This window comes from Mus caroli, chromosome 3 (assembly GCF_900094665.2).
Source record: "Mus caroli chromosome 3, CAROLI_EIJ_v1.1, whole genome shotgun sequence".
NCBI classification, from domain to species: Eukaryota; Metazoa; Chordata; class Mammalia; order Rodentia; family Muridae; genus Mus; species Mus caroli.
The window spans coordinates 68,308,925-68,333,498 of NC_034572.1; the positions used below are offsets into that span (position 1 = coordinate 68,308,925).

A 24,574-nucleotide genomic window follows, 5' to 3' on the forward strand; every position below is an offset into this window, starting at 1 on the left:
GTAGACCAGGCTGGCCTCGAACTCAGAAATCCGCCTGCCTCTGCCTCCCGAGTGCTGGGATTAAAGGCGTGCGCCACCACACCCGGCTGAATTTCTTATATAATAATCAAAGAAGTTGGTAAGGATCTTTTCCCAATCTACTGATTGTTGTTTTGTCCTATTGACAGTGTCCTTTGCCATACAGAAGCTTTGTAATTGTATGAGGTCCCATTTGTCGATTCTTGATCTTAGAGCATAAGCTATTGGTGTTCTGTTCAGGAAATTTCCCCCTGTGTCCATGTGCTTGAGGCTCTTCCCCACTTTCTTTTCTATCAGTTTCAGTGTATCTGGTTTTATGTGGTGGTCCTTGATCCACTTGGACTTGAGCATTGTACCAAAAGATAAGAGTGAATCGATTTGCATTCTTTTGCATTCTAACCATCAATAGAACCAGCACCATTTGTTTAAAATGTCTGAGCACAAGGTCCCCAATTGATGAGCTAGAGAAAGGACCAAAGGAGCTGAAGGACCTTACAGCCCCATAGGAGGAACAACAATATGAACCAACCAGTTCACCCAGAGCTCCCAGGGACTAAACAACCAACCAAAGAGTATACATGGAGGGGCCCATGGCTCCAGCTGCATATGTAGTACCAGATGGCCTTGTTGGACATCAATGTGAGGAGAGGACCTTGATCCTGTGAAGGCTCCATGACCAGTGTAGAGGAATGTCAAGACAGGAAAGTGAGAGTGGGTGTGTTGGTGAGCAGGGGGAGGGGGAGAGGATAGGGGGTTTTCGGAGGGGAAACCAGGAAAGGGGATAACATTTGAAATGTAAATAAAGAAAATAGAAGAAGAAGAAGAAGAAGAAGAAGAAGAAGAAGAAGAAGAAGAAGAAGAAGAAGAAGAAGAAGAAGAAGAAGAAGAAGAAGAAGAATCAAAGCAGTTAACCTTAAGGTCACCAATCACTGTCCTTTCCTTTCACCACTTATACCATCTCCTAACACACCAGGGTCTCCAAACACCACCCCCTTCCAGAGATCTCTCTTCACATAGCATTAGTAAAGGATTTACACTTACCTTACAGCCATTGTCATGTCTCAATATTTCACACTGACTCAAGTAACTGAATTTCCACTCTTTAAGCATAAACCGATCATTTGTTTCATCCACCTATTATATTCAGTTCCAAATTCTAAAGTCTACCTCTCTAGCAGCTTCTTCCCTCCACCTGCTTAGTCATTCATTTCTCCTCTCCTACTTAATAAGGAGCCTTCCTCTGGCCCCAGGTGCCTGCTACACTCTCTGTGTCACCACCATGTGGTCAACTCTCTGGTTATTAAGATACTTGCTCAACTTTCTCTCCAGGTTTCCCTTCCTCTTCCCCTAGGAGCTTCCTGCTGAGCCCCAGTTTCCTGAAGCCTTTCTGGGCCTCTGTGACCTTGTCTCTCAATTCTGACCTGGAAGTCTTAGAGTTTCTCTGTGCCCTCCTGGACTTCCACAGGCTTTCAGTTCCTCTTTTAGAGCTTATAGAAACTCCCTTCCAGCACAATTCATTTTGCAATCCATTCTTTTTTCCTGTACTGACTCAGAATTTTTTAGAAGTTCACTCTGTTACTACAAGCAGCGTGGCCTAAGTACAGCTCAAATGGCAAAAACTGGCATGCTGGATTTTCAGTGATGGCACCTTCTGTCACTTCACAAATAATCCCCCCAAATTTTTATATTCTAATTAAGGACACATGACACCCCAGATGGGAGGTGGGAGACATTGGTAAACTTTAATACAACATTCATGAAAGCTGCCCAAAAAGCACAATCAAAATACATAGGGTACACATACCACTCTCTCAACCCCTAGGTATAGATGTGGTAAGAAGAAGTGGTCCAAAGCTCCTCAAAGGTCCTCATAGCCCTCATATCATTCCTCTTAGATGATATTAATCCCACTTCCCTGCCATACCTTCTCTCACAGACTGCTTTAATTCCTCAGAGAACTCTGAGGAACTTTGTGAACACACTGGAGTCTGCAGACTGTAATAACACTTCAACCCATATTCCCAAACATTCATAATGCCTTGATTCTCTGTAGCACTTAAACTTATAGTTGCGTACCTCATGGGTCATTTGAGATCTCTGTCCTGATGCTCCTTTCCCAAAAACCAGTGGTGGTAAACAATGAGGAACCCTTGCCAAATTCTGTCCCTGGATTTTAGTGGCAGAGCGTGATGAACAAGTGATTCAGGCCATACCCTTTCTAGCAGTCCTGGGAATAACTGCTGCCAACCCCAGTGGTACAGCAAAATGACTACTTCCTTAGCTATTTACCATTGGTTCTCCTCTCAGTTCATCTAGGCTCTCCAATGAGCATCTCAGACCATTCTTACCCTTCAAGACCAAACAGACTCACTGGCTGCCATAGTGTTATTAAATCCTGGTGAAGATTAGATATATTGACAGCAGAGAGAGGTGGGCTTGGGTGAAAATGTTGCTTCTATGTTAATCAATATGGAATAGTAATAGATAAAATCTAATAACTCCAGAAAGATCTCCAAAAAATGTAAGAAATTAGAGACTATCTTTTTTTTATATTCTTTTTTAAATTTTTTATTAGTTATTTTCTTCATTTACATTTCAAATGCTATTCTCTTTCCTAGTTTCCTCTCCGAAAGTTCCCTATACCCTCCCTCTGCCCTGCTCCCCAACCCACCCACTCCTGCTTCCTGACCCTGGAATTCCCCTATACTGGGGCATATGATCTTCACAAGACCAAGGGCCTCTCCTCACACTGATGGCCAACTAGGCCATCCTCTGCTACATATGCAACTAGAGACACAAGCTCTGGGTGTACTGGTTGGGAGGAACAACAATATGAGACTATCTTTTTTAACCCCTTTCCTCTTCCTTTTCTTAATCCCATGAACCACAACCTCCCTCATATTCTTTTTGTCCAGTTTCCTTCAACAACAGTACCAAAAAAATTCTAACTAGTCTTGAAATTAGTTGCTACTACAGCTTTTCCAGCCTCTAGTCACTGAGCAGGAGGCCTGCAATATCTGATTGTATCCTGATGGTGAGGATCAAACTTTCTCCAAGGAACTCAACACCCCTAAGCAGCAAGAAGAAGTCTCATGATAAAGTTGCTCACTTTCCAGATCCCTAACATTAATCAATAGGAAGCTAAACTAGGGGAGAATGTTTGCTTATTCAAGGTAACTCAAGGGGCAGAGAAAGGCTTTCCTGCCATGAACTACCTTTTATAAACTTTGTATAGATTTGTAAGCTTTGTAAATCCTCAAGGCAGAAAAGTGGTTAGGCCCTGCCTTAGGAGTTCCATCAGCTAGGCCCAACCTGAAGACTTTCCTAATGTCTCTAATAGTCATTATCTAATGGCTGTAATTGTCATTCCCAGTCCTGAGGTAGGAGAATGGCCCGGCCTTGCCCAACGAGAAAAATAAAATCCCACCAGTTCCTAAACAGGAAAGCCCGCCAATTCCTGAGATTGCCACAGGAACACACCAATCCAAAAGCAGGAAAAACAACCAATCTTTGAGCAACACCAAGCTCAAGACTTGAAATCCCACCAGAACTGGAAAGTTCCACTCTGAATAGCTTACCCCCTAAGAAATACTATATAAGCCCTATCTACTGCTCATTTGACTAGTATCTTCTGACCTGAACAGAGGCAGCCATCCTCTTGGGTTTTCCCATCCCCATAAATGTCTTCTCTGAGATTTTTTGTGGGGGTGTGATTTTTGTAGTATTCCCTGGTTCCTGACTGCCAGGATATTTTCCCTTCAGAAATGCAACATTTACAGGCTGAAACTCCTGATATTATCTCTGTGTCTCCAACATCTACCACTGATACAAAAGTATTCAATCTCTACCTTAGGAAATACTCTGTACAAAAAGAGAAGGCACTCGGTATTTATAATGGGCTAGATGCATACAAGAAGGAAGAAAAATTGAACAAAGCTATATGCTTTAAATTTTCAGAGAATTGTGGAAAAATATAAATTATTGCTCTCCATAAATTTCTTACTATTGCATATATTTTTAGTGTTTTCATGCATATATCAAACCACCCCCATACCCACTCAAAGTACAGACTCCCTGTCCATAAGGACAAACCAAGTATCCATTCTTGATACTGTAGAACAGAAGTAGCCTGTCCACATATAAGGACTCTCAAGGCTGAGGATAGGTTTGTGCTTCTGGCTGCTTTTCTCTCCCACTGCTTGCCATGTGCGTTTTATGTACTTGATGTCATGTTTTTCTTGCCTGAATTCTGCCTTCTTGTTCCACTCAGTGTCTTCATATGCTCATCCCAGTGCTTTGTCCTGACTCATGATTCAATTTTTTACTAGATACTCCCTGATTCTCTGGGTCTGTGATACATGCAAGAAGATAAATATTCTCTACATTTGTTTTTAATATGTACATAGTGAGCCTATATGTGCATGTGTGTAGTAGGCACATGTGTGTCAGTGTATGTTCATTAGTGTGCATGTCCATATGAGGCCCAAAGTACTATCAGGTGTTTTCTGCTTCCATGCTTCACTTTTTTTGTTGAGGCAGGGTTTCTTGCTGAACTCACAGATCACCATACAGCCAATTCTAGCTAGGCAGCTTCTCCTGAGGACTTGCTGACTCTCCTAATTCTTGGGTGCTAGGTTTATAGGCTGAAAGCATGCACCCCCATTCACTGATATGGTTTCTGGAGATCCAAAATCTAGTTAACAGCAAATATTTTATCCTGGGACCCGTCTTCCCAGCACACATATCCATTGTTAACTTTAAAGCATCCTTATGAAAAATAACAGAAAGAAAAATTTGAAACCCCATTCCACACACATAAATAAATACTTATAAGAGAAATGAGGGGGAAAATGAAAGAAAACGAGCAAATTACAAATTTAGAAAAGAGGAAGTTTAAGAATCATCTAGCAAAGTGGTAGTAGAAGACTGGAAGTGACAGTTGAAAACTGAAATTTGAAATAATATAATATATGACCAGTTGGTTCTCTTTTTCGACTCAGCAGGAAGAAGCTTAAATGTCACCTGGTGTGACTCTAAGAAAACAACTACTTCCTTCAAAGGTATTGTTCAAGAATGATATTGAACCCTATGTCAGACACTGGAAAATTTTGACACTGTGAATCTCAGGTGACTGCCACAGAGCTCTGTCTGCTTTCAGTATTACATGTTGAAAACACTGCATTTCCATCAATTATTTTAAATGAGATTCCCTACAGTGCCCATATGCTTCTCTCCGTGCCTCTCCCATTTTCAGGTTATGTTGCCAGAATTCTCACAAGGCTTCCTTTGTAGGAAAGATGTTTGCACAGATCTTACTTGTCAATGCTCTCAAACTGCACAGGCTAGAATAGTCTGAAAAATAGAGCACACTTGTGCACACGTTCTCTCGAAATCCTCAGAGATCATTCACTTGCATTTTTCAAGTTAAGCTTCCTTGTCCTCTCTTATTAGCCCTGCACTGCAGCTGGAGCCTCAGAGACAATGTACTTTAAGTAGCCTCTATTTATAGAGTCATGGAAAGAACAGAGTCAGATTGCCAGAGACTCTCCTCTAAATCTTTAGAATCTCATGATGTTTCTGTCTCTGGTATCAGTTTTGAAAATAAAGGTTATTTAGGGAGGAGAGGTATTCATCCATAGCAGATTCATAGTATGCAAGGCAGTCTGTTTTCAGAACACTGACACAACAGAAATATGCATTTCATGCACTGCAGCCTGTTAGCTCTTCTTTCTGAGAGCACAGAGCTGTGAATCTTGACAACCACAGCACTCTTTTGTTTCATGGCAACCTACAAGGCAAACGTGTTATTTTCCTGCTAGTCTCCTTTTACTTCCTTTTCCCTTAATTGAATCGTATGAAGAAAGAAAGGTGATTGTAGGCAGGCTGAGGACTTACTTTCAGAGAGCAAAGGAAGCTCTGGAATTTGGGATACATCCTCTTCTGGCCCTTCCTTAAAGTATTTGTCTGGGTCTAGAAGAAATGCAGGTTTCTTCACTTCAGGCAGCTCTTTCAGGGTTCCAAGACTTAAGGACCCAAATGGGCCTTCAAACAGATTTAAGGGAAGGAAGAGAGAGAAAGGACAATGTCATTAACTCTTTGAAATGAGCTAATGTATTCCCAAATTCACTTTTTAAAATTTTAATCTTCCTATTATCCAGAAGGCTCAACTGCAGTGATCACCACATCCCCTACTGCTCCTCAAAATAATCCCACAGGGTCCTTTCTGGTCAAAGGGACAAAGAGGAACTCATGGCTTCTTTTTTATTTGTTTTGCATTTTGTGTGTGTTCTACAATATTCTCTTGCAGATAAGTATTCTATAGTTTTGGAAAGGCTTCAATCTCTCTTTTATCTGAAAGGAAATTATGTTCTTTGTGAAATGGAATATATTTTTTCAGTGGTTCTTGAACAAAAACACCTAAATTTTTGAACTGACAGGTACTTTTTCCTTCCACTATAATATAAGCCAGACAGTGTTTTATTTATTCTGTGAAAAGTAAAGGGTTTATGTAAGACACATGTTAAAAGCAAAGTTTTGAACAAACTGAAAAAAGTTATAACCTTATTGTCTCAAGTGAGTAATAAAAAAGAAACTAATAAATGCTTATTCAAGATATGCAATTTTATATCTACGGCTATTAGTCCTATGGAGGCAGGAACTGTGGTTTCCTATCCTGATGTACTTGGTCTCCAAGGTAAGTCCGGCTATTCTATTTTATCACCCTTCAGAATTATCACTCAGAGAGTGTATTAAATCAGGGGTTACTATATACCACACCTGGCTTCTGCCTTTTATTTTCAATCTGGAAGAAAAAGAGGATAATGATACTACAATTTACATTTTTAATGTTTTCCATAATGCTCATAGTACTAGACCAGTGGTCACTCTGAGAGTCAGGGTGCTAAGCCAAGTAATTGTGACAATTCATACAAATTCATTTCAGTTTTAACACCTCACATTCCTCATCAAATATTTTACCAGGGTTTAAACTATTGGTGAATTCTACACTATTCACCCACTACAAGTATGCTTAACTTATGAAGTCATGTTTTGAGTTAAAATAACTGGTACTGGTTAAAGTATTGTACATATAATATGTCATAGATCCCAGGCCCAAATAAATGTATGAAATGGACGTTGTTAACAACTTACTATGTACATTTTGAGAGTAGTTTCATCAAAACTCCTACAGCCATGATATCTGCCTCATGAAAATTCAGCTATCAAATACAACTTTAAGAAAAAATTCTAGTAAGCAGTTTTACTCAATTTTATATCTTCAGGAATAATCTTCATTTGTGCTTCTAAGAATTTAATGTAACAATGATTTCATGTTTGAATTATCAACATAATCATCATAATCCTCATACAACATCATCATTTTGAATCAGGGAGTTTGTGGGAGTTGGAATATGCTTGGCCCATGGGAAGTGACACTGTTAGGAGATGTGGCCTTATAGGAGGAGATGAAGTCTTATTAGAGGAAGTGAGTGACTGTGGAAGTCACACTTGTGTGTGTGTGTCTGTGTCTGTGTGTGTGTGTGTCTGTGTGTGTGCACACACATTTGTGTCTGTGTGTGTGTATGTACACGTGAACTAAATTCTGGCCAGTGTGATCCAGAGCCTCCTCCTGGTTTCTTACAGTTGATAGTCTTCTCCTGGCTGCCTCTGAATCAAAATGTAGAACTCTTGACTCCTCTAGCACCAAGTCTCCCTGCAAGAGGCCAGGTTTCCCATCATGATGATAATGGACTGAACCTCTGAAACTGTAAGCCAGTTCCAGTTAAAATTTTTCCTTTATAAGAGTTGCCTTGGATGGTCACAGACAGCTATTGGATGAATCACAGGGCCCCCAATGGAGGAGATAGTGAAAGCAACCAAGGAGCTAAAGGGATCTGCAACCCTATAGGTGGAACAACAATATGAACGAACCAGTACCCCACAGAGCTCTTGTCTCTAGCTGCATATGTATCAGAAGATGGCCTAGTTGGCCATCACTGGAAAGAGAGGCCCATTGGTCGTGCAAACTTTATCTGACTCAGTACAGGGGAATGCTAGGGCCAAGAAGTGGGAGTGGGTGGGGGAGTGGGTGGGGGAATTTGGGGATAGCATTGGAAATGTAAATGAAATAAATACCTAATAAAAAAACAAAATAATAAAAAAAATCATATTGTTGTTCCACCTATATGGTTGCAGTTCCTTTTAGCTCCTTGGGTACTTTCTCTAGCTCCTCCATTGGGGGCTCTGTGATCCATCCAATAGCTGACTGTGAGCATCCACTTCTGTGTTTGCTAGGCCCCGGCAGAGTCTCACAAGAGACAGCTATATCAGGGTCCTTTCAGCAAAATCTTGCTGGTGTATGCAATGGTGTCAGCGTTTGGAGGCTGATAATGGGATGGATCCCTGGATATGGCAGTCTCTAGATGGTCCATTCTTTTGTCTCAGCTCCAAACTTTGTCTCTGTAACTCCTTCCATGGGTGTTTTATTCCCAATTCTAAGAAGGGGCACAGTGTCCACACTTTGGTCTTCATTCTTCTTGAGTTTCATGTGTTTAGCAAATTGTATCTTATATCTTGGGTATTCTAAGTTTCTGGGCTAATATCCACTTATCAGTGAGNACATATCATNTGANTTCNTTTGTGATTGNGTTACCTCACTCAGGATNATGCCCTCCAGGTCCANCCATTTGCCTAGGAATTTCATAAATTCATTCTTTTTAATAGCTGAATAGTACTCCATTGTGTAAATGTACCACATTTTTTGTATCCATTCCTCTGTTGAGTGGCATCTGGGTTCTTTCCAGCTTCTGGCTATTATAAATAAGGCTGCTATGAACATAGTGGAGCATGTACCCCGGAGCTCTTGTTTCTAGCTGCATATGTATCAAAAGATGGCCTAGTGAGCCATCACTGGAAAGAGAGGCCCATTGGTCATGCAAACTTTATATGCCCCAGTACAGGGGAACGCCAGGGCAAAAAAGTGGGAGTGGGTGAGTAGGGGAGTGGTGGGGAGGGTATGGGGGACTTTTGGGATAGCATTGGAAATGTAAATGAGGAAAATACCTAATAAAAATATTTTAAAAACTGAAATTTGAATAATATAATATATGACCAGTTGGTTGCTCTTGGTGTCTCCTATCAGCAATAAAACCCTAAGACAGTTATCTTTTATTACCCAAAACAGTCTCAAATTCCTGTATTCAAATGACCTATCTTCACGTCCTAAATGCTAAGACTACAGATACCATTATTACAGGTTTTCAGTTATATTTTTCTGGTCATTCAACAACTAGATGAGAATGATCCCCTTTTTCATATGGATTTGAGATTCCTGGAAGAAAAATAATTGTAAACTTACTTCATATTTTATCCTTTTTGTTTTTGATTAAAATTAAAAGTTTTTAACTAATCTCTAAAAATTATATATATAATATATATATATATATATTTATATATATATAAAATGAGGTGTCATGTGGTATTTTCATATATACATTCATTGTAATAATGACTAAATCAATTTAAAAGTATATGCCCAAATACTTATATTATGATGGAAATATTTCAGTTATCCTACTCTACAATACCCCATGGAAACTTCTTATTTTATCCAGTGTACTGTTGTTGTTGGTCAAGATTTCCCCATTCTTTCTCCTTATCCTCCTCCTCCTCTTCCTCCTATTCTCAACTTTCATGAGATCAACATTTTTAGATCCTTATCCAACTGTACTGGTGGGTGATTCTCACTGTCAATGAGTCTGCATTCACAGTGGCCTAGTGAGCACAACTCTGGAAAGTGTAGTAAGCATATTTCTAGGGAGGTTTGAATGATGAGGGAAGACCCACTCTGAACATAGGTGGCAGAACTCCATAGACTGTGATTCCAGGCTGAATGAAAGAGTAAAAAGGAGAAATCCTGCTTTGTAACAGGGATCATTTTGCCCTCCCTGCTTCCTTTTCCTATGGAAACAATGAGCCTCAGTGTAATTCAGGTGATCTGGCTACGAGGACTAGGTGCTTTACCCATTGAGCCATCTCCCATTTTTCCCCTTATTAGTTTTTTTGTTTGTTTAATTGTTTTGTTTTGTTTTGTTTTGTTTTGTTTTGTTTTGTTTTGTTTGTTTCTTTTGGAAGTTAATGGAAAGTATTTCAATTCTGGTGCTACCTGTATTTTTGTAACTATAAAAAGTACCTTATACAAGTTTTCTGGTTTAAATGGCTTATACCTTACAGCTAGGTTATGTATGCCATAAACCCAGCATGATATTTAATAAGCCCAAGATTTACCTTCCTCTTTTATCAAATGAAGATAACAGAATCATACATTGTATTTATTATGAAAAGTGAATGTTATTGCTAGATGACAAAGATTTTTGTCCCAGTCACATTATATTATAAAATGTTTTTCTATAGTGTGTCCATAGCAATTACTTACTAGTTGATTTTTGTATAACTTCACCATAGCAAGGTTTATATGCTTTTTTCTTAAAGCTATTTCTCCTTTTATATTTCAGACTGAAATTCATTTCTTCTGATGATCTGGTATGGGAAAAAACAATTCATGATAAAATGCAACAATAATTACAAGAATGGACAGATACTTTCTGGTATGGTAATAAATACCTTACTTTTACAAAAGGCATATTTATTTCTGTGTTTGTAAATCATGACTGTAATATCAACCTATACTATTGAAGCCATGCTTTTGAATAAAATGTCAGCTATCCAAGTGATAGTATCAAAGAGAAAATACAAAAGTGTAGCCCAGAAAAGACTGTCAGATGCAAAATCAGGGAAAAATAATAGAAAAGAAAATTCCATAGAAACAAATTCACACTTCCCTTGCCTTGTGCATAGGTGGATGACCCACAGAAAGTGAGCATTGCCATCTGTCAGCATCTTTTAAGCCATGGCTCTTTTGTTAGAGTACCCAAAACCCAAAAACCAAAAATGATAAATAATCTTAAGTTTCTGTGTGGATCTATAAGAATACTTGAGAAGAGCTGGAATGCACAGAACATCTAACAATGAAACATGGGGAGCTAAGGTACCTAATCTTGGTTGTCAACTTGACTGCATACCTCCAATGGAGAAGCTAGAGAAAATACCCAAGGAGCTAAAGGGATCTGCAACCCTGTAGGTAGAACAACATTATGAACTAACCAGTACCCCGGAGCTCTTGACTCTAGCTGCATATGTATCGAAAGATGGCCTAGTCGGCCATCACCAGAAAGAGAGGCCCATTGGACTTGCAAACTTTATATGCCCCAGTACAGGGGAATTTCAGGGCCAAAAAGTGGGAGTGGGTGGGTAGGGGGGTCGGGGGGGAGGATATGGGGGACTTTTGGGATAGCANTGGAAATGTAAATGAGGAAAATACCTAATTTAAAAAATAAATAAGCAAAAACAAAACAACAACAACAACAAAAACCCAAGCAGCTGGCACCTCTCTGAAAGATCTTATTCATTGGATCATTTTGTATGAGAAAAACTACCCAAAATCTGGACCATACTTTCTGGTGGTAGCCTACATAAAATGACATGGAAGAAGGAAGCATTTGTATTTTGCCTCTTTGTTCCCACTTTCAATGGCAAATTTGTTTATCCTGTTTATGAAGCATTCCTTTACTGATGTTAGACCTATTTCTTTGGATTCTCAGTGTTGACTGAAGACCAGAAGATCTCTAGGAAGTCTATAGGACTCCATCGTCAGACATGAACTGCTGAGACATCCAGTCTCGTGATCTTTACTGGATTCTTGGCCATTCTGCAGGAAGACTGTCATTGCTAGGCTAACCATATCATAATTTGTAAGTACTCTAATAAATTACACACACGCACACACATACACACACACAAGCACCCCCCCACACACACACACACACACCAGTTCTGTTCCTTTAAAGAACTCTGAATAATGCATGAAAAGAAATGTGTCATACCTCTGTAGAACCTGCCAGAAAAGAGAAAATGTTCTCAGATTCTTAAGATAGGGAAGCAGGAGTAGGTGGGTTAGTGAGCAGGGGGAGGGAGAAGGGATTGTGGGGTTTTGAGGGAAAATGAGGAAATGGGATAAAATTTAAAATGGAAATAAATAAAATATCTAGTAATAAAAAATATTGAAATTTTAAAAAAAGAAAAAAAAAAAGGATTCACTATCATAGATGTCTGGCTTAACAGATAAAATTTCTGTTTACAAAAGTCACTAGGGATATATAATGAGCACCAGACCTGAAAATACCCATCTTACTCAAGTCATGTGGAATGATGGGCACTTTCTGACTTCCCACTTCCCTGAATCCCTTTTCCATATCGCCTGGCCTTTCATGATCACCATTCTCCAACTTGCTAGTATTTATTCCCAATCTGTTGCAGATTTTGTAACAATGGAATCATGAGGTAATTCTCAATTTTCTTTCTATATAATGGTGCTCTGTGGCTGTTTTTGTTTGGGGGAACTATTTTAGTGTGTGTGTGTGTGTGTGTGTGTGTGTGTGTGTGTGTGTGTGTTCACGCACATGCATGTGTGCCTGCGTGCATTTATGCAAATGGATGTAAAGAACAGGGAAAGTGTCAGATCCTTTGGAGCTGTAGGTACGGATGGATGTTATCTCTGGATGTAGTGACTGCAAAAAAATTCCAGCTTTCTACAACACCAGGAAAGGCCTTTTCCACTAAGTTATCTCTCCCACCATCTTGCTGTGGGTTTTAAATCTGTCCATGGATTAAAAACTTCATGATGTGTCTAATAGTATTATTCAATAAATGTTCATTTACTATCTTTTCTTTTCCTCAATTCTATTTTTACTGTATCTCAGGAACTCATCTTAAAAATATCAATACAAGTCAATCTGTGTGTCATGTGTTTAAGTTTACTATCAGTGGAATTTACACAATTTAAGAATTTATTGACTTCTGGAAAACATTTTTTGGTTTAGAAAAGGTCATAATAATGCTCCAGATTTCAGGGACAACACTTACTCATTTTTTTCCTTTTTGAAAATTGTACATTAATACTTATTACATTTTAAGAAAGCGATCTTCACAGCTGGAGAGCTCGTGAAGAAGACCACTGTTCAGTTTCCAGCTCTTACGTGCCAACACAATGACTGCACAAACAAGCAAGCAAAACAAAACAAACTCAGGAAAAGTAGCCACCAGTGGTACCCATTAGTATAGCAGAGTAGACGCTGGCCTCCAGGATTTCCCAGCATCCCATCTACCAGTGGCTCTTCTCAGCTCTTGCCAACTTACCCCTTGCCCTAAACTTCTCCCCGTCACGGACTTCCTTTGCCCCAGGAAATATAACCCTGCCAGGCCAGCTATGTGACCTTTGTTTCTTGTCATTATTTTCCTCTCTTGCCACCCTCTCTCTTGCCCCTGGATCTTCCTTTCTTTCTATCCTTCCTCTGTTCCTTTCACAGTCTTTCATGTTCCTCCCATTGGCCATATTCAGTATACTGCTTATATCCCCTGCTCTAGATTTTTCCAGATGTACTCTCCTTCATATCTACAATAAAACTTGCCTCCCAACCTTACCTTGGAGTGATCATGTTCTCAATTTATTACCTGTAACTCTGGTTTTGATGCCTCCTGGCCCCTAATGACTGCTTCAAGCAAATGGTACACATGGACTTATAAAATCAAACATACACACGTACAAATAAAGTAAATACATTAATTTTAAGAATTATTATTTTAAAAATAAATATTAATGCCTCATTATTAACTAAACTCTTAATATTTTAGTGTTATTAATGTTGTTGTTTTTCATAGTGTCCTTTTTCTGTAATGTCAAAATTCTGTTTAAGTATCTGGATTCTGAGCCTTCTCTAGCCTATAACACTCATATTTTTCCTGGTTATCACAACATTGACAGTTTCAAGGAGCACTTGTCATACTTTTAGTATACTATCCCATCACTTGGACCTGAATGACATTTTTCATGTGGTTACACTGGAGTTGTTGGTCACTGGGAGCAAGGCAATGAAGGTGAAGTGCTGTCTTGACCACTATAAGAGAAACTCTGGTACCTAATTGATGATATTAACCTTCATTACATAGTTAATATTATACTGCCAATTTGACATGAATAACAAGCTTACTGTAGTCATTATCATTTAATTTTTCTTTAGAAGAAGCTTCCATAATTTAGGTGAGGTGAGGAGAAAAGTTGGATGGTGGTCTTGAGTGTCCATATATCTGTGAAAGATATATTTGGAATCACACATTTTCTACGAGAGGTTTGTGAAATACCCAAAAGTTCCATCTGCTCGGGAACCAGGTAACTTCCTTTAATGCTGGGAATTACATTATAGTTCGTGGGAAGTAACAATCGCTCATGAGAAAGTACTATGGTCTATAGGTTTGTCCTTATGAGCCCCTACAACACGTGGCTTGAGGCCATTCCAGTTAGAAAGATCTAGGAAATGGTTCTGACCAACCATTCTCTTGGTCAGTATTTAATATTTAATAGAGCTTCCTTCAAATTTGGCTCAAAATGGTGAAACTAGCTTTTCTGGCAAATCTCAGGATTAACAGTGTACTCTCTGAAAATAAACTTTAGGTATATGTGAAGTTCTTTCCCAGTGATGCTGGATTGGTCTCCCTCAAAATAGCTTATTGCCTATAAAATTAGCATATTGTCAGGACTAGAGATGATCCAGCTCTTAAGAACATATATTTCTCTTTCAGGGGACTCCAGTTTGATTCCTAGTTCCCATGTAGGAAGGCTAACAATTGATTGTAACTCCAGCTCCAGAAGAATCAAACATCTTGGACCTTCAAAGGCACCTGCATTCATGAGCACAAACCCACATCTAGACACACACATAAGGAAAAATAATAAATTAAATATTTTTAAACCTAGCACATTAGTTAGCTATTTCTGGTATTCACTGATTAAACTAAGCATTTTAAGACTGTAAAGAAATCTGAAACAGTAAGAATATGGTAGTGAGAAGAAAGGTGGGTTGTGGTAGAGGTAAACTTTACAACTATTGGACTAATAATACAATTTCACTAGAAAAGTGTCATAGACATAAATTGAGTATAAAAGCTTGAGAACTAGGAAGGTCCCAAACTGAATAGTTAACACCATTCCAGACTTTTACCAAGGTATGATGACCTCTTACTGGTGTTGGACCCTTCGCTTTTTGCAGTATGATTCAATATAGTTTAAATTAAATATCTTTTTTTAAACACAAATTGTCTCATGCAGAAATTAGAGAAGTGGGCAGAAATTAAAAGAAGCTTCCAGGCATTATTGTATGGATTGACTTACGTAAATGACTACCTATAAAACAAGCTTAAGTTAATAAACCACTTGTCCAGGAAGTTAGAGGACATCAACTGCACAGGGATCTCTTAAATGATTAACATGTAAAAGTCTCATTTGTTACTGGAATTAACCAGACAGGTCTCTTCACCAGCTAAGAATGGCCATGAAACACTCACACCTTCTCTTTTCTGAAGGGAAATAGAGGAGGAGTGGATCTGGGGAGATTGGAGGTTGGGAGGAGACTTGGAGGAGTGGATAGGAGGGGAAACTTGGATCTAAATGTATTATATGAGAGAAGAAGAAAAAGTGAAGCAGAAGAATGCAATAAAAGGCTTAAATATTTGTTTCTTCAAAACTAGTTTACATGGTACTTTTGCTTCAGCAGATGTAATAGCAATTCCTCTCTGCTCTGGATGTAGACAGGAAATACAGTAATCATGACAAGAACTCCAGAATCCTACTAGGTATAAAAAGAAAAGAAAATGCCAGTATCTTTGCTACAACAGGTACTTCACAAAATACTCAGTGAGTTGGACAGTAATTCTTCATCATTTTAATCTGGTACATGCTAGGCAAGCAGCATAACAATATAAAAGTTGTAGCTTTACAGCTAGGATATCTTGTATGAATCCTTTGGGTAGTTATTTGATCCTCTTTTCCTGACTTTTCCAGATGTAAAATGGCATAAAAATAATACCTGTCTCCTGGGAGTATAGTGAGAGTAAATGAGGTAAGTGAAAAAAGTCCTTAAATAGTTCCTGGAAGCCTGGTATAGCTGCCCCTGAGAGGCTCTGTCAGAGCCTGGCAAACACAGATGCAGATGCTCACAGCCAACCATCAGACTGAGCACAGGGACACCAATGGAGGAGTTAGGGAAAGGACTGAAGAAGCTGAAGGGGCTTGCAATCCCATAGAAATAACAGCAAGATCAACCAACCAGACCCATCCCCCACCCTCCAGTGCTCACAAGGACTAAACCACCAACCAAAGAGTATACATGGAGGGACCCATGGCTCCAGCTGCATATGTAGTAGAGGATTGCCTTATCTGGCATCAATGGGAGGGAGGCCCTTGGTCTTGTGTAGGGTCAATTCCCTAGCATAGGGGAATCCTAGGGTAGTGAGGCAGGAATTGGTGGATGGGGGAGCACCCTCATAGAAGCAGAGGATGGGATAGGGGGTTTGCAGAGGAGGAAACCTGGAGGGAGGATAACATTTGAAAGGTAAATAAATAAAATAACCAATAAAAATAGTTCATGGAATATGATAAAAGCTCAATAAATGTGGGTTACTATTATTTTATTCAACCACATGACATTATTTTACCCTAAGAAGGAAGTTATAACACTACTTTCTAGCAAGTTGTAGGACTCTCGGGAACAACCAGAATGTTCACACAGGCCATTAGGAAATATAACTACCAAAATGACAGCGTACTGCTTTAGGACTTTAAAGACTTCAATTTTAAAAATTAATAGGGTTTTATATTTCATATCTGAGCATAGGATAATTATCACCACTGAGTGTTGGCAAAAGCTGACTATCCACCCTTCAAGACTTCTGTCAGATAATTTCTAACTTAAAATAGAACTTTATGATTTTTGTATATGTTTTTCTCGAATTCTATCCATTTTCTCATTTAGCTTACCACATGACATCGGCTGGCAAAATAATTAGGAAATCAATAGCACATACAATTTTAAATATCAACTCCTTACTAAAAATTATAGAACACTATTATTGTTAAGGGGACAAGAAGCACTAATGTTGAAGAGAGGCTACTGCATTATTAAAATCACTGGGAAGTTAATGTAAATTTCTATTTTATTTTTCATCTGACTTTATCCTGATTTCTTATAATTAATCCCTCTCTCTAAATTAATTTTTCAAATGATGAATAAAGGAAGAAATGTGACAGAGAGTCAAAGAGGGAATTGAATTGCTTGCTATTTCTGTAGTATAATAATGGACATTGATTAATGGGTGCTATATGAATATATAGATTTGTCTTGTCCGTAATAGTGATTAAGTACCAAAGCTCGCCTGTTAGATGCTGCATGAGTGCATCTCATAGTAATTCTTCAAAGAGAGGCCAAATGTACTATTTAAAGATGTTATTGGACCTGCCAGGCTAATATGCCTCTAATATTTCTTTCAATTTCCCTTTTGAATTATTAGGACATAATACACATAGAAAAATGTTTATAGTTACAAACAAAAGGTCCAATTTAAAACAATGAGTAAGATATCTTGGAGGAGTGGGGGGCATGGATGGACACACACACCTTTAATCCCAGCACATAGAAGGCAAAGGTAGGAAGAGTTCTGTGAGTAAGAGGGTAATAGATCTACATAATAAGATCAAGGCCAGCCAGAACTACACAATGAGATTCTATCTCAAAATCAACCCCTTCCTTCAAAATCACAGGAAATAAACAAAAACAAACAAGCACAGAAAGAAAGAACAAAAGGATATCAAGAGGGACCAATAAGCTAGCTCAGTGTGTGAAGGCACTTGTTGCCAGCCTTGAGGGTCTGTGTTCAACCGCTAGAGTCCACAGGATGAAAGGATAGATCAAACTATAGAATGTGGTCCTCTGATCTCCAGACATGCACTGAGGTCCATGTGCATACACATATGCCATATACACATAAGACAGCAAGTAAATGCAGCAGTGGTGACTTCCTGCACAAGATCAAGATTATCAGCATTTCATTGTGGCCAGGTAGGAACTCAGGAACTCGACTGAGAGACTGCTGACTGTTGATGTGGGCTGAGGGTGGAAAGTCAGTCTCCTTTAAGGGCATGGCCCTGCTAAATTAGCTATGCTCTAATACAGGACAACACATTTATCAGTATATAGGCAACACAAATTAAACTCAATGGGTTATTTAAAAATGTTAAAAGAAGGGACGGTTTGAAATTAGGAGGGACAGTGGGGATCGAGAGTGGAACTGAGAAGAGTGACAGAGAGGTATCAATATGTATTAAGTTTCCAAAAAATTATTAAATATATCTTTTTAGACAATATATTATGGGAGCAGTTTAAAGGCAATAGCAGTGTCTAGTCTTGAATCCAAAGCAAAAAAGAAACTATTTTCTTATACAAGTTGTAGAAAAGATCAGAGGACTAAACAGAAGTTTTAGCCATATCACTCTGTGGGCACAGGGTCTTTTTGCTGTTCACTGCAACCTACACAGGTGTCTTCGTAAGGTTTCTGTTGGTCAGAAGAGACATCATCACCATGGTAACTCTTATAAGGAATAACATTTAATTGGGGCTGGTTTACAGGTTCAGAAGTTCAATCCATTATTATCATAAGCAGGAAGCATGTCAGTATCCAGGAACACAGAGTGCGGGAGGAGTCAAGAGTTTTAGATCTTGATCTGAAGGCAGTAAGAAAAAGTTAGATCCAGTTAGATTAGTCAAATCTAAGTGGATCAAGGAACTTCACATAAAGCCAGAGACACTGTAACTTATAGAGGAGAAAGTGGGGAAAAGCCTCAAAGATATGGGCACAGGGGAAAAATACCTGAATAGAACAGCAATGGCTTGTGCTGTCAGATCGAGAATTAACAAATGGGACCTCATGAAACTGCAAAGCTTCTGCAAGGCAAAAGACACTGTCAATAAGACAAAAAGGCCACCAACAGATTGGGAAAGGACCTTTACCTATCTTAAATCAGATAGGGGACTAATTCCAATATATATAAAGAACTCAAGAAGGTGGACTCCAGAAAATCAAATAACCCCATTAAAAAATGGGGCTCAGAGCTAAACAAAGAATTCTCACCTGAGGAATACCGAATGGCAGAGAAGCACCTGAAACAATGTTTAACATCCCTAATCATCAGAGAAATGCAAATCAAAACAACCCTGAGATTCCATCTCACGCCAGTCAGAATGGCTAAGATCAAAAATTCAGGTGACAGCAGATGCTGGCGAGGATGTGGAGAAAGAGAAACACTCCTCCATTGTTGGTGGGATTGCAAGCTTGTACAACCACTCTGGAAATCAGTCTGGCGGTTCCTCAGAAAATTGGACATAGTACTACCGGAGGATCCAGCAATACCTCTCCTGGGCATATATCCAGAAGATGTCCCAACCGGTAAGAAGGACACATGCTCCATATGTTCATAGCAGCCTTATTTATAATAGCCAGAAGCTGGAAAGAACCCAGATGCCCCTCAACAGAGGAATGGATACAGAAAATGTGGTACATTTACACAATGGAGTACTACTCAGCTATTAAAAAGAATGAATTTATGAAATTCCTAGGCAAATGGTTGGACCTGGAGGGCATCATCCTGAGTGAGGTAACACAATCACAAAAGAACTCAAATGATATGTACTCACTGATAAGTGGATATTAGCCCAGAAACTTAGTATAGCGTGATATAAGATACAATTTGCAAAACACATGAAACTCAAGAAGAATAAAGACCAAAGTGTGGACACTTTGCCCCTTCTTAGAATTGGAAACAATCACTCATGGAAGGATTACAAAGTTTGGAGCTGAGACAAAAGGATGGACAATCTAGAGACTGCCATATCCAGGGATCCATCCCATAATTAGCCTCCAAACAATGACAGCATTGCATACACTAGCAAGCGTTTGCTGCAAGGACACTGATATAGCTGTCTCTTGTGATACTAGGCTGGGGCCTAGCAAACACAGAAGTGGATGCTCACAGTCAGCTATTGGATGGATCACAGAGCCCCCAATGGAGGAGCTAGAGAAATTATCCAAGGAGCTAAAGAAATCTGCAACCCTGTAGGTGCAACAACATTATGAACTAACCAGTACCCCGGAGCTCTTGGCTCTAGCTGCATATGTATCAAAAGATGGCCTAGTCGGCCTTCACTGGAAAGAGAAGCCCACTGGACATACAAACTTTATATGCCCCAGTACAGGGGAATGCCAGGGCCAAAAAATGGGAATGGGTGGGTAGGGAAGTGGGGGTGGGGAGTGGGGGGGACTTTTGGGATAGCATTGGAAATGTAATTGAGGAAAATATGTAATAAAAAATATATTAAAAAAAGAAAGAAATTTTAAAAAAAGAAGATTGTCTTCCATGAAATTAAGAGAAGGGTAACAAAGCCCACTCCCACAGTGACACACTTCCTCCAACAAGGCCACACCTACTCCAACAAGTCCATATCTCCTAATAGTGCCACTCCCTGAGCCAAGCATATTCAAAACGACTATGACAGACAAGCTGACCTTTGAGCACTTTCAGCGATTCTACTGTCTCTGCCTTCAATTTTCTGGTAAGAGCACTGAGTTTGCAAATGCACTAAACCATGGCCATCTTTCACATGGATTTTGAGGATTTGACCTCAGGTCTTTATGTTTGAACAGTGAGCACTTTATGGTTCTGTATTCTCAGCCCTTTCTCTCTCTCTCTCTCTCTCTCTCTCTCTCTCTCTCTCTCTCTGTGTGTGTGTGTGTGTGTGTGTGTGTGTGCCTCCATTCATATTTGCATTTCAATTAATTTTGATAACATTTGTATGTACTAATAAGACATAGATAATGAGGAAAGTGGACCTATTGTTGTGCCTGTTTCCTGAGCCCCAAAAGACCACCAACAGGCTGACTCTGATGCCGCAGGACAGGAGGGTGAAGCCCCAAGCCCACTTCCAAGTAAGCATTTATAGAGGCAAGCAAACAAGCAAGGGGGTTTCCAGCTTGGCACACATCTGATTGGTGGACTATTATAGAATTTGTTGCCCTTTAAAATGATTGTCTGAGGCTGGGAAGCAAACTATAAACTTTCATAAGTAAATATCTTTAACTACAGCTGTAATGTGTGCTTTCTTCCTGATTGATGGTTGTTAAGGAGTGACCTAGAGTCTAACAGTAGGTGCAGGCTTTTTGGTTAGCTTGAGTTCAACCTTAGATCATGTTCTCTAATATAGATCCTAAACCCAAGATGGAGTTAGTCATGTCTCTCAATATAAAAGACAAAAAGACCTAAAGTAATTTATTCTATTACTAAAAGCTTTTAATAATTTTATTCTTAACATGTTGCACAAGAATTGAGCAACCCGTAGCTGATCTAACATACATTCAAAATTCTTTCTTCAGCGTTTTCAAAAAATCTCAGATAACCACTTTGGGACGGTGGGATGGGGAGGTTTATCACATTTTTACAATAATTACTTGTGTTAATATTCATAAGTATGCCTAGAACAAATCTTCCGAGCAGGTGCCTGAACCTTAGCAGTGATTTTTGCTTCATGTATTTTATCTTTTTCTTTTTACTTACTTGTACTTTAAATTTTTGCTTGGTTAAAAATGTGTTATTTTTATAATGGAAATATATCCTGTGGTTATTTTGTCTAAATGTTTCATTTTCCACATAATTTCCTAGTTCAAATAATTTGAGAATATATGCCACTGAGCAGCATTCCTCCATGGCCTCTGCACCAGGGCTTCAGGGATGCTGCCATGTTTCTGCTCCTTCCCTGACTTTCTTCAGTGGGTAGACTGTGATGTGGTAGAGTACACCTAGTAAACCCTTTCTTCTTCAACTTGCTGTCAATTATGGTGTTTCATCGCAGCAATAGACAACCTTACTGAACCAGAGCATAAGCTCCCCAAATATTGCTATCACCTTAGAAAAAAAAAAGTATGTCTATAATGGTTCTTGATTCTTACTGTATGCCTTTATTTGTTTCCTCACTGTTTTTCATTTCAAATAGTGTGGTGATTTGAATAAGATCAACCCCATACTCTTGGGCTTGTAAATACTTGATAACCAGTTGATGATGCTATTTGGCCATTGTGTGGGTTTAGGAAGTATAGAGTTACTGGAGGAAGTAAGTCATTGGAGATGGACTTTGAGGTTTAAAATCTTCCTCCCATCCTCAGTTTCTTCTCTGTTTACTGCTTATGGTTGGAGATATGAGCTCTCAACTGTTTCAGCAGACATTCTTTTCTGCTTGGTGGTGAACTCTTATCATTCTGAGACCATAAGCCAGAAAAAAAAAAAGCCTTCATTCTATAAGTTTCCTTGGTCATGATGTTTTATCACAATGATAGAAAAGTGACTAATGCAAATGGTAATTTCTTCTTTCAGAATTCAATGCAAGGAATGATATAGTTCTGTGCTTCAGTTACTAACTAAGCACTAAGACTATCCTGTTAGTCCTTCAAGTTCTCCATTCATCTTCTTCTTCCAAGGTTTGCATTTAAAACAACTTATCACACATGATTTCATGAGATTATTTTTATTGCTATGCAAACCAGATGTTCATGTATAAGTCAGGATATAATATGTAACAATGAATGTTTTTCTAAGAAGAGAACTGGGGGCACTTATGTGAAAATAAAACTTAACTTTAATTTTCTTCAGGTTTCTTTCTTATTCCTTCTTTAGACCTTTTCTGCCCCTCTCCATCTTTCTTACCACAATCCTCTCCTCTAAATCCACTGGCATCTGCAGTTACACTCTAATCAGAAAGTCTCCTAAAATCTCTTCATGTTCTCACATATATTTGTTTTTCTTTTGCATTTTTACACAAGTAAAGGAAATATCCTAGTTCTCTCCCTGTGTTTAATCACTGGTTAAGTCATTGATTAATCGTGATTAAGAAAAAGGAAATATGTTCCAGAAAATATTTTTCAGGAATAAAAATATTTATAAATTCTGCAAAACAAGAGTGAAAAGTTCAACTGACAATTTACAGATGATAAATTTGTTGAAATGGTCCTGGTCACATTCCTGGGAGAATCAAGGGACACAATTAACAAGTCAATTGTGAGGATGGATTTATAACCATTTTCTTTCAATTACTACATAATCTCCAAATGGCATTATTATATCCTGCCTCATGACAATAATCTCAATGTTATTATAAGTCAACTGGTTAGAATAAGAAGAATTTTAAAGAGCATAAGCAAAGCAGTTGTTATTGGGTAATTTTGTCCCTTAAAAGCATTCTGCATACTAGAGAAAGCTGTGCTTCCCTGTGTTGGTATTGTCTATGCCTTCAGAAATATACTCAGTGTAGGAAAAACAACTAAGAGAGAGGAAAAAAAAACCTTCAGTTTTAAGGATGATCTGTAAGTTTTCAACATACCAGCACTATTTTTCATAAAACAAGGAGGGACAGGATGTGGAACAAAATGAGACAGAAATCCAGTAAAAGATAAAAAGTTGGGAACACTGATTTTTTTTTAAGATAGTAACCCAATTTGTCACAAAGAAGAGAATACTAGGGTCACAAAATGTTTCACCAGTAAAGTGTACTTGCCACCTGCCATGATATCATCTGTATAAGATACTTATTGACAACCATGCGAATTAAACAAAACTAAAAGTATATGAATCTTTTTTATTAGCTGGAAAATAAGAATAGGTTCATGCCTCAGAGTCTCTTGGTGTTGGAGCTCAAGAATCTAGCAATTTACAAAAGCAATCTCATCCGTGTTTGAGGAGCTTCAGAACAACAGCTCTCTTTTCATAGCTTAGTAATATTTGTCAGTAAACGCTTGAAATTTTTTCTGATTTATGTTTTCTCTTAGTTATTTTAATTTTAACCTACACAAACATCAGAAATTCTAGTTAATATGTCTCAATCATGGTCAGAGTTACAGTCAGTCCTAAAAGTGTTGGTAAGGTAGATTTTCTTAGTGGGAGTATCTAAACAGACACAAAATAGAGCCAGGACAAGATGGTGTCACAGCCATTTCAGTCTAAAGTCTACTACAGGGTCTCTCACTTGTGTCTCCAGTCTCTCCTTTTGCCTTTCTTTACCTCTGTCTCTCTCCATCTATCTCACACCCTGTCAATTATAAATTAAATAAATAAATAAATAAATAAATAAATAAATAAATAAATAAATAAATAAATAAAATGGAAAGCTAAGATATTGGCTGGAATATATACTATTTACTTTGATTATTTTATGGATTAGGAAAAAAGGAGACGTGTGATATATTTATTATTTTTTTATTTTAAATTTTTTTATTATGTATTTTCCTCAATTACATTTCCAATGCTATCCCAAAAGTCCCCCATACCCTCCCCCCAACTCCCCTACCCACCCATTCCCACTTTTTGGCCCTGGCGTTCCCCTGTACTTGGGCATATAAAGTTTGTGTGTCCAATGGACCTCTCTTTCCAGTGATGGCCGAATAGGCCATCTTTTGATACATATGCAGCTAGAGTTAAGAGCTCCGGGGTACTGGTTAGTTCATAATGTTGTTGCACCTACAGGGTTGCAGATCTCTTTAGCTCCTTGGATACTTTCTCTAGCTCCTCCATTGG

The 24,574-nt window shown here is 38.6% G+C and overlaps 1 protein-coding gene across 1 annotated transcript in view; it reads right to left on the minus strand.

Annotated features, from left to right (window-relative positions):
- Wdr49 (WD repeat domain 49) overlaps window positions 1-24,574 on the minus strand; it is a 158,727-nt gene that overhangs the window by 12,495 nt on the left and 121,658 nt on the right. Inside the window, exons 17-18 of the mRNA XM_029475360.1 lie at window positions 10,454-10,557; window positions 5,914-6,060 (exon numbers count right to left, since the gene is read on the minus strand). Coding sequence (XP_029331220.1) covers window positions 5,914-6,060; window positions 10,454-10,557 — 251 coding nt within the window. The remainder of the gene's footprint in view (window positions 1-5,913; window positions 6,061-10,453; window positions 10,558-24,574) is intronic.